Genomic DNA, 18,645 nt, shown 5'->3' with positions numbered 1-18,645 from the left:
TTACAATTTGTTGGTTCTCACGAAAATTTCGTGGCCGACCAACTAAATTCGTTTAACTTTGGTTTGGAAATGAAAAAGGCTTACATAATACGTTGCGCCGAAGAATCAACATTTTTATTGATCGTTTCTGTATTATTTAATGCTCCACAATTGAATGCGAGAGAGGGAGAGAGAGAGAGAGGGAGAGAGAGAAGGAGGAAATAAATCGGAAACAAATCCGTTTCATTAGATTAATGATGATGATGTTCAATTGGAAATCGTTTTGCCGATGTGAATAATATTGAACTTGACCGTGAATGATCATTTCGTTCGATGGTATTTATAGTAATAACAATGCGAACAAATGATTTTTATCACCATTTGACAAGTGCAATGAGTGTCAAAATATTAACAAAAATCAATTGAATGGCAGCATGCCCCAATTATCCACAATTTTATTTCGTGTTTACATTCCTGTAGCTAATATGATCCTCTTCAGCTAGCTCGTTTTCACTCTCATTTACTCATCATTGCCTCAATTTAATTCATCAAAAAAAAATATGTTTTATTGAAAATGCCATATTCTCATTGAATGGGCTACAACCCTCAATCGACAGTTTTGCAATTGTAAGTATAATCAGTCACTCTCCCGACCATAAAACACTGTTCAATAAACATTAATTGAAATTATAATCAGTATAAGTTCCATAATCTGATTTAATAACAAAAATTAAATTATATTAACATTAATTAGTATTGTTTTGTGGTGCAAGCACTATATCGTATTTGGCTACTGTTATGGATGATGTTTCTCTGTGTGTGCAACGCCATATAGATTTAAACAAAACAAAACACAAAAAACTAACTAAAAGAGATAGACACATTGGTGATGATGATTTTGTGTGTACACGATTGATATCAATATCCGAGCAAATCGACAGTCGGCAATGAAAATGAAACTGTGAAATTAAATTGGGCTTGAGAGAATGATTGTCGTTGCTTGTCTGCCTCATTGGTGCTGGTCGAACAAACGATAGAGACATCAAACGCCACATTCATATTACTCTAATTGCTAAACTGTTGAACCAATTACTCGAAATTGTATTTGGTTTGATTTGGACGGCGACGGCAGCGAAGGCGCATTATACTTCGTCATTTTTCAACTTGGATGCTCTTGCACAATGTGTTAATTGATTATTTTTTTTTGTGTCGATTAAAATGTTTCCATGTCATCAATTAAGTGTCATCAAAACACTTCAATTCGAAATTGGTATTAATTCCTCTCGCCTTCTTGGTTTGTGCATGGTTCTCTCTTTTTTTTGTTTCACCCTTACGGTGCGCGCTCTGATTTCAATGTTCGATTTAATGTTAATTGATGTTATTTCATGAGAGGATTTGTGAAAGTCGATAGCATGTTTAGTGCATACCATTTTTATTAAATGGCTCACTCAATGTGCATTGTGAAATGCTATCGAATCAGGTGGGATTTATATTAGTTGTTATTGTGTTTGCAGTATTGTTTTTAGCAGAGATTTAAATGAAATGATAATAAATTTCAGCGATACAAAGTTTATTACATTCCATTTTATCATCGTTATTTATAGGTTTTCAAATGCATGGAAAATTAATATATAATATAGACAATTCAGTCTCGCGTTTTTATGTTCAACAAACAAAAACTCTTCGAAAACACAATTTTATTTCAATTAAGCAGCTTGTTGTTCCGAATTAAATAATAGATGACGCATATGTCGGTATCGCTTAACGTTCATTGTCCCAGTTTTAAAGATTCCATCCACTTCAAAAACGTTATCTATGTGCACTGCAATATGTTGCATCAAAACCCGACTGACTGAATGAACAAAGTGTTTGAAATAGTACTCGAAAATCAAATGTGGCTCATCTGATAAAGTGCGTCATAATTCGAGAACCATGTTGGACATTTTCACATCAAATTGCGTCGAAAAATTTATTTCCATCAACTTTAATCAACGACATGTGTATAATTTGATAATGTTAATCAAATTGATATAATTTCGTATTTCATATCAAATATATTGCATTGCGTCTATTGACATAAATAGAATATTTTTCCATTGAAATGATTCGGTCGAAATATAAATTCAAATTGTGTACGGCTCGTTTTGATTAAATCACACACACCTACACATAAACAAATCTATCGCTCAAATGTCGTGAACCATTTTTTTCGATCAGGAAATTCACATGAAGCACCTGTGCAAGGTCAAACATTATTCAAATTCATTTGCAATGAATTCAAATTTGATTCAAAAATGAAATCGCAAATCCAATCGAATGTTAGTTAATAACATAATAAAGTTTCAACAACATTCTAGTGTATGTACAAAGTTGGATGTTATTCTCGGATGAGAGCGTCCACTTGAAAGTCAAATTGCCAGAGTTCGACTTACCTTTTGAAGTGCTCCAATCGAATATTACGAAATATCAAGAGATATACGGAAATATACGACGAATCAACAGTAATCCATTGCATTGAATGTTACTTTTTTTATGGTAAAATCAACATTAAATGAAAAAATCAATCAATTTGATGATATCACTGTTCGTCAACAGCGAACTTTATTTAAAAAAAAAACTTCATCATCACATGTGCGCACAACTATTTGCACCAATATGAAAAATTAAAATGTTAAAAAAATTCACATAATTGCGGTTTTATTTTATTTTCTTGTCTTTGGTTAAAAAAATGATAATAATAATTAGTTTGCCTGTTTGTATTCATACTCATTCGTTTAACATTCGTTCATCTCCTTAATAACTATAATTAATAATAGCATTTTAATTGTTGGTTTTATGTTAATACAATCAATAAATTAAATAATAATTCTAGGCTGTCATATTATACCTTCATATTACCTAAAAGTATTCGAATGAATTTTTTCAATTCGAATAAATCGATTTTATTTGCATAATTAATTAAATCACCGACATAATCCTTGATGCCATCCGATGCTGATGTGCTGATTTTGGTGCGAAATAATTGTGTGATTATTGTTAAAAATGGTCCAGACACTGTTCGCAATAAATTGCCACTGGTCAATTGAACGCGTATATGGCCGAGCGATAATATTTTCAAATCGTCCAAATTGAAATTGGTGTCGTTGAGTGCAATTGAAAAATCACCACCTAAAATTGTTTCAACGACCGTTCCATCAACAGTAATTGTTGGTCCCAAACCCATAACACCGGCCTTAACATCGTAGCTAAACTGTAATTTGGCAAATACACACATAAAAACGATCAGAAATTGTTTTTTTTTTTAAATTCTAAACTATGCTTAGATCAATCGTAAATTTCTTCCTCAAATGATTCAATACCATTACATTACCATTCAATTGTGCATAAGTTTTCTGCGCCATTAATTATTTGTTCGTAGAATTTTCGCTGGTGAATGCATTGAAATGCGTCAATGCGACCAATTTTACTGGAGGTATGTCTTGCGAATACTTGTTGAATTGAATGCGACCAAACTGGCTGGTTCGCCGCGGAGTAACAATCGTTTAATAAATTAACAAACGGTTGATATCGTGTAACAGTTATAAGCAACCGCATTGAGTGACTGCATGGCGGGCATTCGTATTTTCGAATTTATATTTTATTCACAAAGTGCTTATTGCTTTGTCTCGCATTCAATTCATAAAGCATCAGTTTTTGGCAAAATTGAATTTTGTTTTTGTTTTTGTTTTTGTTTTACCACACTGTATTTATACATGCGATTCACGCGCGCCCGAAAAATTTCCTAATGCATGTCATCTGGTTGAATGTGCATTTATTAGTAAGTCGATACTACAAATGCTTATTGGAACGTATAATTGCACTCTCTCTCTCTTTCTCTTTTACTTTCGTTCGCGTTCGTTTACGTCGCCAATTGCATTGCACACAAATCCAAAGCCAAACTATCGTTCAAATTGTTTGGTATGCGCTCACTTACTCCGGCGACCGTCTCTTACTCTCATTCAATTCAACATATGTTCGATTTATTGCTGAACATTTTCATTGAATAATGCAGTCGCGTGTGCGGTTTGTAATCACTTGCAACTGCAAACCCATAAAATTATTTACATATCTATGAATCTACATCGTGTCCCAATGCTCGAATGTGTTTTGTGCCATGCTGTACCCGCCAGCCATTTACGATTGCAGCGCATAGTTCACTTTAATTTGAATATAATTGCGTGTTGTTTTTTTTTTCGGAAAATATTGCCGCTTGAATGTTATTTTACGATAAAAGTGTCTGTAGAACTTTGAATTAAGCGCGTGTGAATCTCGTTGGAATTTCGTTTGTTTGTTTCTGGCTTGTTGACGACTATTATTTCAAGACATAAGTCATAAGACATCGACACATCGATCTATGCAAAAACAGCTGTAATAAGAGACCGAGAGTGGTGACGTTTTGAATCAAAATTGAAGAATGGTAATTTTTGCGTCTATCAACCGAATAAATGACTGACGGAATGAATGCCGAGAAAGACAAAAAAACTAAACTCACGATTAAAGAGATTAGGCAATTCTGTTTTTAAGTTGAAGGCTACCATCACTGTGCCATATCGAAAGTCTTGTGCTGCTGTGCACAGATCGAAAGAGAAGGAGCAACAGTGCTATTGCTACACATTTAGGTAGATGTGCCATGTTTGGCAGTTCGAACGAACATTAAACAGAAGACCAAACGAGAAAAAAAACCTGTGGCGCCGATATAAAATCACTTTTACCGGTATATTTTCGTTCTTCATTTTTAAATGTTGTTCGCATGGAATGCGACCCATTAAACCTTAATATTCGAAATTAGCACGTTAACAGTGGCAACTAAAATACAAACAATCGTTATCATGTGCCGCACTGTTAGCTTACCAAAGTGAAATGATCCAATCAAATTGTCAAATGATGAATTGTTTTTTTTCTCTGTCGGTGTTGAATGTATATGACAGTGACAATCACAAGAAAATTCCATTTAATGGGTCCTTGCATGGTGTTTTTTTCTTCTGTTTCGTCTATCTATTTCACAAAGCACAAGCCCAATTTGTCTAATGTTTCTTTTTTTATGTTATCGCTGATGAATTAATCAAACGCACGTTATATGTTGAAAATATGTATGACGCAAAAAAGTTGTCTATTTTATTTTAGTAAACATATTGTGAAATTATTAACTGTGCTTTTTGCTTATTTTTTATTGGATGCTGACACCATGCAGTGAGTAATTTGTTTCCTCGAAAATGGTCAATGGTGGTTTTCCCATACACTCAAAATCAATCGAATCATAAAATTGTTTTTTTTTCTAAAATCGACTGAAATAACATCAGAGGAGGTCAAACAATGTGATGAACAACATTTTCTTCTGTTGCAGTATTCGTTGGTTCGTACGATATATTGATTGGATGGATTTTTCGACTTTGTCAAGGCACAACCAATACACATACAACACGTTTTTCTTGAATATTTATGTGACAATTTATAGAGATTATAATAACAGCCTCGGACAGTTATTTTTAACCGACACATAAAAAAGGCTATCGCATTAACAGTCCCAGTTTGGAAGATAGAACTCACTCTTTCTCTTCTTTTGGATTTGCCTCTTCATCGCGTGCTTTGATAAATACACACAAAACCCATGCAAAAAATGTTCCGACTTTTGCTTTTTCGTGTTCTTGACACAGTCGCATCGAAGTTCAATATATTTTCAATAACAATGACGTTCCTATACACGTATATGGACGAAATGTGTTGGTGATTGTTTTTACAATATAATTTTTTTCACATGCAAATTGTATTCAATTGACTGCAACGATTTGGCACTGGTGTGCTTTATAAATTGCACAATTTTAATATTCAAAAAAATATTTACGATTGATCATTGGCGAATAGTGACGAATGAGATATAAAGGTTAAAAAAAACACTCACATTAACTTTTTCAATTAGTAAATTTCCCGAAAACTTAAGCTTATGGCGATCCAGATACATGTAAGTATCACCGTATCTAGCAATTTTATGTATATTCCACAGCATACCTAATGGCAGAACACAATTTCATCAATAATTAGTAAACTTTTATCAGATCTGGTTTTGTAGTTTGCTTATTTCACTCACCGTTCGTCATTAAAACCCCGGCATTGTAATTGATTAGCAACGGTCTCTGCAATCAGATACAAACTCAAAATTAAAATCCAACGAAAATTTATTCATATTTATGCGAATGTTCAAAGTTTTGTGGCCAATTTGAAAATTAGTGTGTACAAAATGCGCGCGCCCCGACAAACATCGCATCAATTTGCACAACATAACTAAATTCAGTGCACGTAATGCAAACACTTAACATATATAACACCATTTTCATTACTCAATAGCGAACATTATTTTGAAAACTGTTTCACTACACAATTTTACGTTCATCAACGCACATATATATATTTTGCCGTGTCGTTGTTCACCCAGAAAACATAAAATTTCATATCAGCAGTTAACAACGCCGTGTGTTTTTTTTATTAACTTTTATTCGTTCGTTTCGATGGATGTTTGCGTGCGCGATCACTTTGTATATGCCACCAACAGCAACAAAAAAAAAGTATGCGAAACGATTACTCACATATGAAAATCCTTCAGATATGTCGGGCAATTTAGTTTGATCCCAACCATTTTTTGTGACCAGCGACCACAACAATTCCAATGCAAAATCAAATAGTTCGTTGATATTTGTTGCTTGCGTTCCTACATCGCCCTCATCATCTCTACGCATCGAATGTATCGGATTCAATAAAATACACAGCAATAAAATAATCCACATTTTGGTTTTGTGTGAAAGGTCATTCATTCAGGAAACATTTGTGAAAATAGAGAGAGAAAAACAAACAAAAAATTCCGATCAAAATACAGATACAAATTTCACAGCTTAGAGAATTTAAAAAGAGAAAAACACAACAATAACAATACAAATCTAGCATTGAAATGGAAACAGTTTACGTTTCTGCTAATCAGAAAGGTCACATTTATCACAATGCTACCAGCTTTTTTTTCTCTTCTGTCGCTTGTCAATGTTCGTAGTTCCTACGCAACAATCAACAGTGAAAAAACAGCAAGGAATTTGCTTAAATCTTTCGATTAATTTGTGTTATTTTTATTTGTTTTTTTTTTCTTTTTTTGCAATTGAACACGCACTCGTAATAATACGCAGAATTGTCGACATCCGATATATTTGGCTGTAATTGTTGTTGTCGCTGGTTGTTATTATTTTGGTATCGTTGCTGTTGCTGCTGCTGTTGATGCGGTTGCCGATATTGATTTTCTGCACGTACCAAATTCATACTGATACCGAACAATATGAAAACGACCATTGGAATCATGTTTTTCTTTCCACTTATCTGGCGTTTGGTCGCGGCAACGGTTACGATTCGTAACACGAATACGATTGATGTTGATGCAGCAGCCGTTAATGTTGTTGTCTCGGCTAATTTGCACAATTTCATTTGTTGGTATTATTAATGATATTTCTACTACGAAATTTCTTCATTTATGACAGAAAAAACTGGATTTTTTATTTCACATTTTTTCGAAGTCGTTTTTAAGAAATAAATTCTGCACTCTTGTGCTCTCCTTCTCTTTCTCTCTTCAAATTTGAATTGCACGTTGGATTTATTATTTCGTCTACTTTGTATACACACTATCAGCTGTGCTACTGGTGCTACTCGTCTTATTTAAAATTTCGTCACTTGCACTCTTTTCCTTTGCATTCAATTCCACAATTTTGCTAATTACAATTACTCTATTTTTGCTTCTCTCTACTTTTCATACACACACACTCTCTCTCTCTCTCTCGCACACACACAGACAATCTCTCAAAATAATTTTCAGATAATTCAATGATTTTTCCTCTGGTGAACGAATTTTTCTGGTTTTTTTTCTTTCTCGACAACAATTTTACTCTGGTCTCGTTGGCAGCATGTACGCACTCTTCATTGCACAATGGTCTTGGAATTTTTGTATGTATGTTGCGTGCAATATGGAACTGTAACAGTTTTGAATGAAAAAAGATAAATAAAAACTAAAAAACACTCAGCCTGACTTTGTTTCGATCGATGTAAAAAGAGAGAAACAAAATAATAGGTACGAATTAATTTTGAGTTCGTTTACAACTAAATCATTTAGCGTGAGCACGTCTCTTAACTACCTGGCGTTTTCCACAGTCTCTCTTGGCCGGTGACGAGATATACATGTATATGATTTTATGTTAGTTGATGTTTTATTTTTCGTTTCGTCTTTCTCATTTGGCTTTGGCGCTCTGTGTGTATGCGTGTTATTGTGGTGGTTTTGTACGACAATATTGTGGACTATGAATTGTAACTTGCTTTGGCGCTCAACCACGCGCGCGATTGTGTTCGTTCATTGACAAATTCCCAATGTATGTTTTTCGTATCCAAATAATCATACGGTGTGTATGCCGTGACAACATCTGAATAATACATACATCGCGCATAAACGCGCGTACAGCACTCACCTGTAGTTTTCTTTGCGTTTGTTTGATTGTTGTTTCAATCGGTACAGCCACTGCTTTCGTATGTCTCTCTTTCTCGATGCGTATGTGAGATTGTGCATGTTTTAGTGACGATTGTCGTCACTGATCTCAGAAAGGAAAAGAGAGACACTTGGAATTCGAATTTAAATGGAAAGATACGCGAAGAAACGAACAAAAAAGTGTCTCTACGAGTGTAATTGTGAAAGAGGTAAACATGACCGGCCAACAGGTAAATAGAAAGGGAAACCAATACACGCTCTAGTCAATTATCAAAAAGACGCTTGCGCATGCTCACATTCGAATGCTACAAGTATACATGTATTCCATTAAGATTCCACCGTTTTTTGTTTCACTTGTTTTTTTTTTGTTCACGTAAAGAACCTTGATCTGTACCGCAATTGTGCCTGTGTAAATGTACAATTTCATGCAAGTCTTACTGTAATTGTTGTATATTTTCTTTTTCAGTCACATTTATTCTGGTGTTTACTGTTTGCCTGAATCAAGCATCCCATTCTATCTTTCGTCCACGTTTGTCGTCGCACGAACCTGGATTGATTCGTAATGCTCGCGCGTCTTATACTTTAAACAAATTAAATACTTTATGCGAGATGCTACGAATTGTGACACAAAATTGTATGGTATGTCGATACATTATAATAAGACAACTAACATGATTCTTGAATTTTTTAATTTAATTCAATCGAAACAAAAGATTACATTCGAACAACTGAGATTTAATGACTATATATGTGGAATTGTGATGCAAATGCAATCAGATGAGAATTATAAAAATAAATCAAGTTTTATTCCATTAAGAGAAGAAAAAAGCAACGAGAATCATGAACCTGAAGTAATTCAATAGATATTTTTGAGGTGAACCAGTTTTTAGTTTATTTCTTTCTACTTGTCTCAGAACTTGGAATAATGCGTCAGAAACGGCGAATCTCACATTATTGCGTCCGTACTCAAAATACAGTATAACTACTATAAAAGTAAAATGAACTCTACATCTACGACGAAGCCGAAGAAATTCAACAAATTCCACTTACTTGGCGACTATCACATGCAAAAATGAGTATTTTTTAAGCCGAGGGGCGCAGTAATAAAATGCCACCAAAAAAAACGAAGTCATTTCAATGTGAGAAACAAGTTTCAGCTGTTTCGCCTACAAGAGAACAATGCATAACAATAGAGATAAATGTAATTGTATTGCGTTTTGACGGTCATCAATGTAGCGAATTTTTATTTATAATATCGGTATAAAAAACCTTAAACAGTAGTAAACAAAAGATTCCAGATTTCTCATGTGCATACCCACTGAAATGTAATAACGGCGCTTTTTTTCGAAAATGATGTCGACGTCGACGACGATTCACAATTGATAGGTCAATTTGTTTAACTTCAGTGCGATTCTGGGAAGTTTCCATAAAATTTGTTTTTTGCATGCAAATAATCGCCCCCAAAGTCATTCCTCTCTTCCTCTGTCAAAAAAAATGTAAATAATTTCTATTTACAATTGATTTACGACTGAATTAGGTGGCAGATAATCGACGCGCAGATTTTTGAAGTTTGTGGTTTTTCTGCCACCACCAATAGAAAGGTGAATCAAATGACGCATAGTATGATGTTTGTTAATTACCGACCAAAAACAATAAAAACCAAACAACCTGTTCTATTATTTGAAGATGTCATAAGAATGAGCAATCAGTTTTTGTTCTTTGTATTCATTCTTCGTTTATTTCTTGAGCATTTTTATGTGTTGCTCTTTTGATAGAGAGCTCGCTTTGTAAAATTGTAATTCAAATGCGGTGCTATATTCCAGTGACAAACATTTTGACAATATCAACTTTTGACAATGGAAAATGACAGAAACACCGAATAATTGTTCTTAACCAAACAAATACGCTTACAATCTTTGGTTTTTATAGAACAAAAACACCGAGACTCATAAAAGACAAAGCGACAAATAAAAATAGCCGGAGTGACGCAATGCTCAAACTCCTCAATACAAATGAGATTGTATTTGTTTGACACGGCAACAGTAACGGCATCACAAAAATGGAAATCTATTCAAATGCGCGCGCTTTTTTCTTATTTGAAATGAAGAGAAAAAAGAGAGAGAACGAAACAAGTGTTCTCTCTTTTTAATGCAGAGCACTTTATACGAAAATGATATAGCGAGCGTGGTTGAGTAGCAAATGAATGCAAAGCAACAATATAACAACTTCTGTGGTAAGAAACACATAATTGTGCGCACATTCAAAAGGAGTTTTTTTTCTCTCTGCATCTCTCTGTCTCTTTTGTGGATTGTAATTAGACATTTTGCTTACGTGCGAAGATAATTTCTTGCCCATACAAAATGGATATTTCTGGCACGAAATTAATACATGTGTGTTTGCATAGAACATGCTCATTTGATTAATTTGCAGTTTTTTTTCTTTCATTCGTTCGTTTTGCTCATTGTATTTGGTTCTTTTTCCTTTTGCTTACAGATAAACCGATTTTAACAGGTTATAAATGTGATGCGAAAAACCTGGTGTTAAACATATTCTCTACATTTGAAAGAAAAAATATAATAGGCATTTATGAGCAGAAATTCCGCTTCCTGAACGTCTTTTTAATTATCCTCCACTTACATCGTATATTACATATACCAAAATGAATGTGATTCGGGAAACGAAGAAGAAGAAAAAGAAATACAGAATAAAAAAACCAGTCAGGAATCGTCATTAATTGTGATTGCTCACTCAATTGTTATGTGAACAATTAGTAACAACTTTTCATTCATCAGACTCACATTTCGATGTCTGACTTTTGACACAAGAGATTAGACAAGGTAATGAACAAAAATCCACCAAGAGTGTCTATTCATTCAATGGAAATGCTTTTATATTAACAGTAAGCAGGAAATGTTGTTTTGACGCCGAACATTTTATGCAAAATCATTTTGTTTTTTTGAACTTTTGAATTGAAAATGGCTATCTCTATCTCTCAATTGAGTCGGGGCGTGTTGGGTCTGAGGGTGAAATCGTTGACAGGTGAACCAACAATAACTCTTTGTGTGTCGGCCAATTTTTCATTTGTTCAAGACACAAAAGGTCAGTGTAAAAAATGATTAACAGACACTAGCCAAAGTACACACACATCGCATCGCGTGTAATAAGTTGTCCGATTTCGTTTTGAATTTGTGTTATACCTAACGAAAAATGGTACGGTACATGATTTTCAGCACGTCTGCTCTATATGAATGACATGAATGATCATAAGCACAGTTAACACTTTACATCATGTGTGTTTGGTAATTCGTGTGAAAATAGCGCGTGCGCATAACATGTAATTATTATTACTAAATGGTACACGGAAAGCAAAACGTACCATTTTTCGGATGCAAAAAATGATAATAAAAATCATTTATTGCCTTAAAATGGTGCGTGCTCATTCCGCAACCGGTTGACAATGCTAATGATGATAATAATAATAATAGTTCCGCATAAATGCAAGTGACATTTTATTTCACAGCTAGATAAATTATAGATGTGTTAATTGTCATCCTTTTGCTCTTCAATGTACAGAAAAAAACTGCTAACATTACAACGTGTCATACATGGAAGAGCCATAAAACAACATATTTGAAACAATTCATCGAATTGGCAATTTTAAACATTTATAACTTCAAAATGTGCAATGATAAAAATGCATTACTTCGTACTCGTTGCACATTTTATGAACTTTCTCTTCCCATCTCATCAACGCTCTCATTATCTGCGTCAAAGGCATCAAACGAATTTGCTAGTAGCATGCCATTTTTTTAGCATAAGGAAAATGTAACAAAGACTAATTCACACGATGACACCTTTTATGAGAAACACAGCACATGTTCAACGCCAGATATTCAGATGCCGAACGACATTTGTTTTATGAAACGAGAGCGGGTGACGGGATGAAATATGAACGATGCAAAAATAGTTATCGTTATCAAACATTTTGCTTTTTTTCTCTGGTTATAAAAGCCTTTTTTTGATATGCCAGCGCATAAAAACGAATGACTAACATCAACACAAAAGTACAGTCATCATCATGATTATTTTGAACGATTTGGAGCCCCGTAAAATGTCACATTCAAAAGAACAACAACAACGACGACGACGATGAATATAGCGCTTGAAATAAAAACACACGCAGATGAATACATGAATGCACAAAATCCTGTGAATAACTATATATCCGTAATGCTCGTAAAAAGCAATCATCTCAAAAACGAAAATCCAGTATACGACAAAGAGAGAAAAATTAATTACAGCACAAAATATTCCATGCTCTTTCAGCAAAAAGACGTCAACAGCAACAACAAATGATAAAAAACGATAAAATTTGAGCTCTGTAACTGAAGAGGAATGAAGGAAAAAAATAATAATAATAATGTGACTATCTAACGAACAAAACACCAAGCAAACGAAATATATATTTATTTATTTTTTCATACATGATAATATTCATTGGTTTTATGGTCTGACATGGAAATATATGATGTATAAATGCCGTGTCAGAGAGTGAATGACGATGCTGTGTACCGCGTAGATGTTCAAAATGCTATACGGACTGCCTATATCTCGTAAACACCATGTACAGTTTAGAATAAGAAGCCAAGTTTGCTGAATCCAACGGCCAACACTGAATGAAAGAGAAAAAAAGCGCAAAACATCAACAGCGATAGAAGTGAGCGTGAGAGAGACAGAGAGAGGGAAAAAAATCACCATCAGCAACAAAATAAATAGCGACAATATTCTTTTGTGTTGTTTGTGCAACGCGGAGTTTCCTTAATTGATTTCAATTGGCTTTAATTGGTTAATGGCCGCTTGTGTGCGGGTACTCTGAATACGAGAACATTCACATACGCGTACACATATTCACATTCTCTGACACTGACTTATTTCTATGCAAACAAACATGCGAACGCACAAAAGCATCATATTTTTTTTTTTGGTTCGTAGTTGCTACTGATCGTTGTTATTGTTGTTTGTTTGTTCGTCGTCGCTGCCGTTTAAAGATTGCATGTGGTGTGGATTTATGATGACGACGAAAAACTGTGCACGATCAAAAATTCAAAAGAAAACTGAACAAAATTCAGAAAAAAAAACCAGCCAGCACACGCGTACAATGCGGTCGGATGTTTGTGGCAAATGATAGAAAGACTCAGTCGCTCGTTTCAAATGTATGTGACAACAGAGCAACAATGAAATGACCGAGAGATATCGCGCGCGCAAAATAAAACTCAACTAAAATGTCGCTCTTTCCTTCTTCGAATGACACAAACACTCAATATGACCAGTGCAAAGAGACAAATAAACGTCGACGAAAACTAGAAAACCTAATTTCTCGCCCATGCATTACAGCACTTGCAATCGCATTCGCTTTTCTTCACCATTTAGATACAATAATTTTTCATTTACTGTTATGTTGCCTTTGCTTAGCCATATCACAATGAAAAAACCATAAGAAACGATTTGAACCTCGAATTATGTTCGTCTCCTCAAATCGGTCCATCTCCAGCATGCAATCATATAGTTTTGCCATTCGTACATATATAGAGCCAAGCGGAGGGACTTCATTTTCACAAAATTTTGTGACTAAAACATTTATTTACTCTCTCGTTTGAAAATAACTTACATGTTATGCTTGAATTAAACTTTACGCTCGAAAATCTATAATTTAAAGTTGTTTTTTTTTCTCTCCTCTGCTTTTGCTGTTGTTGCAAGCAAAAGTATCCAAAAATTGAGTCGAATTCATGTGGAGGTAGTTCGCACAGGAAGGAAAGATAGTAAAGTGTTTTCTGGCACACGTGCTTCAGTGCACACAAAATTACGTTCGCCCCAAAAACAAGAACTTGTCTCAGACTAAATCGCTTCATAAATTTTCCGTTTTTCTAAGAACGTTTTCCGGGATTGCGAAAAACCAAAGTAAATGTGAGATATGCACATGGCCACTTTTGTGAATATTAAATTGAATTTTTGCCCTTTGAATTCGTTCGTCCGTTTATTTTCGTTGTATTTTCGAGCTCACGATCAAATGATGATGGGGGCATTACTCGGGCTGGGTAGTAATTTCAATATTTAAGGATTTGCATCATAAATTTTCCACATTCCGCTTAAATGTGCTTCGAACAAAAGGTAAATTTTCAACACTACAGATGTGCAAGTCAGATGAATTCTTCGATGCATTCAAGTGCGCTTGGACTTCGATTTGAATAATGAGAACGTAAAGTACATATTTAAAGTCAGTTTTGAAAAGCGCATGTATGCATGCTCGAAAATTTTCGTCAGGAAACAACCATATTTTCATTTCTTTTGATATACATTAGCATTGAAAAGGTAAAACTAGCATAGTTTTCCATTGTCGAAAAGTATGTACATATATATAACATAATTCACAATTTACGTTCTCTCAGTAGAACGCACGTTGCAGAGCATCGTAATAATAATAATCGGTGTGTCATGAAAGAATTTCTTCTGCAATTGAATGACGTAAGTGAAACCTTTTTTTCTTTTCTCCTCAAAATGTCGGTATTGTCTTTTTTATTCTGTTTTATTTGCTTTGAGAGTACATTTGAACGCACGAATTGCTATACGCATCGAATTCAAAATAAGCCCCCAATTTTTGAGTTTTAGAACTTTTCTCAAACATAAATTGCTTTATTTATTTGTTTCAACTGTATGCATGTGCGACTCAGCAACACATCGTATATTCTTGATTCTTTCTCCTCTTTTTTTTCTATCTATCTTATATGAAAGATTTTACGCCTCCATTCAATCTTTTTTCGGTTCATTACTGGTTCGATACTTTTCATTTTGAATGTCTCGAATGTTTGCAAGTGATCGTCATAAAAAAAAAAGTTTCAATAAAAAAAGCCACATCAAGTTGGTTGATACTTTTTTGCCCTTTCATTGAAACAAAAAAAAATATAAGCACGACAGCAACGTCGTCGACAGCAACGACGATGGCAGTAAATGCGCGCAAAATAATAACATTTGAAAGGCATTTGACTGACAAGCAAGTTTATTATTGCGAAATAAAATCTCGGCATTGGCGCGCGGTGCGGCGCGCTCACGAACAAAGTCTAGAACCATTCAAAACATACTGTAAACAAAAAACTGAACAAAAAAATGTAGATGAACAACGAGCAATGAGAATAAAGTGAGTCCGGCAAAATGAGCAAAAAACAAAAAACCAAAAAAAGAACGAACAAAAATTCACGACATACGAATAAAACATTTCGCGAACGATTCAAATATTGCGTTTGGATACACGTATGCACGCAGTTAATGTGTATTGGTTTTATTGATAGATTATTTTCGTTTTCTTCTGCTTTGACGTTGACGAAATCAATGAAAAAATTCGAGATCGACGCGTGTCTCTTCAATCGTCTTGTTTCCAATCGCAATCGCTTCAAGGAAATTAGTAAATTACTGTGTTGAACGTCTCTTAAGTGTGTGTTGTCTGCGAACAAGCCGCATCTGCTACCGATTTTTTTTCTCATTACATCGAAACTTTTGTCTCGCTTAGACACGATTCCACTGGATATTTTTTGTCTGATTTTTTTTGGTTAGGAAAGAACACAAATGATTAAAGAAATGTAGCATCAACTGAAGGTACATATTAAATAGTCATGATATTCACTTCATTTTGGTGGTTCTTTTTGTGTATCAATCTAAAAGAAAACAATTGGCAATGGATCACGTACTGAATGAAATGTCTGCAAAAGCAAAATGTCATTATTTGTGGTTAAAAGAGTTTTTGCAATCACTTCATTTTCGGCAATGAAGTAAAGAACAAAAACCACTTTCAAAATGAAGAAAACGCCGGTCCGATTACAAATGAACTCTCTTATTCTCACTCTCATATTCGGCTATATGAGAAAAATAATGATGCTTTCGATATATTAATGGACGTCTTTATTGAATTCAAACAACAAACAGCGTGTACTCATTTACACAGCAAGAAATCGCACCCCTTACCATCACATGCGTCAGTACACCAATTCTCATCAATCGATCTATGTGCGTACCGGCTCTTGTGTGTGTGTGTGAGTGTGTTATGCTGTGCATGCAGCATAGTTTGCTTTCTCATGTTCTCGATAGCAAGAAGATGTGTGATGCGGTTAAACACCGTCATTTCACGCACACAAATCGTGTGTCTAATGTTTTGTAGCTGTAGGGCTCGAATTCATGCGTGTATACTTGTAATATGGTTTTTATGGCGTGTGACCAAGGTCATTAGAGCCAACATTGTTTCGACATTTTGGCCCCTGAAATCATTTTTTTTGCTCTTTCATTCACTTTCACTCGGCTCGAAACCACATCTTGGAATGTTACCGGGTCAAATGCATCATTCGTTTTCATCAAATTACCTCGAATTTGAAGTGGCTGCTTTTTGTAACCTTTTTTTTTCCAGAAATTTTATTTCCAACCTCAACTTTGCAACGGATTCAATTAGGCGGATAAAACCATAAATTGTAAATAAACAAACCGATTATAGAAAGATGTTTTTTCTACTTTAAAATGAAAGTAAACTTTTTTTGTACTTTGATCGTTTGCAATCGTATCAGTTTGCTGACGTTCGATTTTTCGGAGAAAAAATTTACCGTTTCTTTGAATACTTTTCGAAGGCTTATCATTGATGCTTTGAGTGAATATTTGTGCAAACGATTCTCGCCCACCCGGATTTCTTAGTCAATCGCAGACGGATTTTTATTTTCGCTGGAGATATATTCATGTCGTATAAATAGCGTCATAAGACGATCAAATAGATGTTATGAATGGCAACGGAATGAAATGCAAATAGAATAAATATAGCCATTATCGGATAAATTCCAATGTATCGCAATTTCGAAACCATTGCCGGCATTTAAAAGAGTCTAATGGGATCAATATCTTTGATGTTGATATTAAAATTAATGAAAATCAATAGCCAACAGTTACATGCTACTTCATACATATTTAGTGAAATTGTATCGCTTTAAATTGAATGTAAATGCTTCGATTTAAATGCTGTATCGATGGTACGGTACACACGCGTATTTAAAGAGCATATTTCCGTAAGGAAATCATATATGAAACCTACCTCAATTCATTATTACCTGCTCTTATGACACAGTCACCGTGTGATTTCACTGAATATATCAGTAGGATACTTTTATATTGCGAACTTTTCATTTCAACAACAACAACAAAAAAAAAAACATATGAAATCGTGGCACCGTGACGAGTCCCGCATAAGGACATATTACACATATTAAAGAGAAAAAAAGTCCTAGCAACGAGGGAGCGAACGAAGAGAGCGTGTGTGAGTGAGAGTATGCGGCATGCACAAAAACATTGAGTAACGTGTGTTTGCACTCACGACACAAATACACAGGCAGAACAAAGAAGGAGCACCGCAGAGACATTCTGAATCGAGTGAATCGACAAAGCGAAATGAAATCATAATAATAAAATGTGCTAATATCAAAAGAAATGAAATCGCATTTCGTAGGGCACATTTTTTTCTGTCGATTGCATACAAACACAACCAAATTCTTAAAATATCTCAATAGAATAGCAAAGGATTTTCACAAGAAACATTTTTCATATTGATTATACTAGTGAGATGCCAAATACACCGGAATTCTACCAGCATGAGAACACATTTTGCCAATGTATATGCAATAGACATATTCGTTTGCGACACATTCGCTATATATGGGTGCTGCTGTTTTTATATGTACCGCATAGATGCGAAAGACCATTTTATTTTCTGTAACTATGCTGCGCATATCGAGTATCGTGAGAGTCATACACATATGAAATGATATTCAAATAAAATTCACAGGATTCAGGATGTCATTCAAATCGGATTTATTTATACGAAGAAAAAAAAACGAATGTTTAAATCGAAAAATGGTGAAAACCGAAAATGTATAAACGTTCATCATGAGATCAAAGTAGCAATTTTTATATCTCTCATCATCCACCTCTCACGGTATCAATCATATTTATTTCACATTGTGTACCGAACCGCATACGTTATCGAAACGTAAAAGCCATTAGTCCGGGAATCATCAAAAAATCATTTTGTTGTTATCTGAAAT

The 18,645-nt window shown here is 34.5% G+C and overlaps 1 protein-coding gene across 1 annotated transcript; it reads right to left on the bottom strand.

Annotated features, from left to right (window-relative positions):
• Positions 1-2,650: 2,650 nt before the first annotated feature.
• On the bottom strand, positions 2,651-8,303 carry LOC116342577. The gene is made up of 6 exons (XM_031770250.1): positions 8,178-8,303; positions 7,169-8,015; positions 6,600-6,741; positions 6,104-6,149; positions 5,918-6,024; positions 2,651-3,229 (listed from the first exon to the last, which is right to left on the bottom strand). Exons 2-6 carry the CDS (start codon positions 7,474-7,476, stop codon positions 2,861-2,863), a joined length of 972 nt encoding a protein of 323 aa, XP_031626110.1. The 5' UTR covers positions 7,477-8,015; positions 8,178-8,303; the 3' UTR covers positions 2,651-2,860.
• Positions 8,304-18,645: the final 10,342 nt, after the last annotated feature.

Source organism: Contarinia nasturtii, unplaced genomic scaffold (genome assembly GCF_009176525.2).
Source record: "Contarinia nasturtii isolate CC-2019 unplaced genomic scaffold, AAFC_CNas_1.1 Cnas_scaffold_864, whole genome shotgun sequence".
Taxonomy (NCBI): domain Eukaryota; kingdom Metazoa; phylum Arthropoda; class Insecta; order Diptera; family Cecidomyiidae; genus Contarinia; species Contarinia nasturtii.
This window is presented reverse-complemented; position numbering and strand designations above follow the sequence as displayed.

Excerpts from the sequence above, each read along its gene's own strand:
- LOC116342577 (XM_031770250.1), bottom strand. The coding sequence starts at position 7,476 with ATGAAATTGTGCAAATTAGCCGAGACAACAACATTAACGGCTGCTGCA. Across the intron at positions 6,742-7,168 it reads AATTCTGCGTATTATTACGA|AGATGATGAGGGCGATGTAG; the intron begins GTGCGTGTTCAA and ends TTCGATGCGTAG. Across the intron at positions 6,150-6,599 it reads TATCTGAAGGATTTTCATAT|AGACCGTTGCTAATCAATTA; the intron begins GTGAGTAATCGT and ends ATCTGATTGCAG.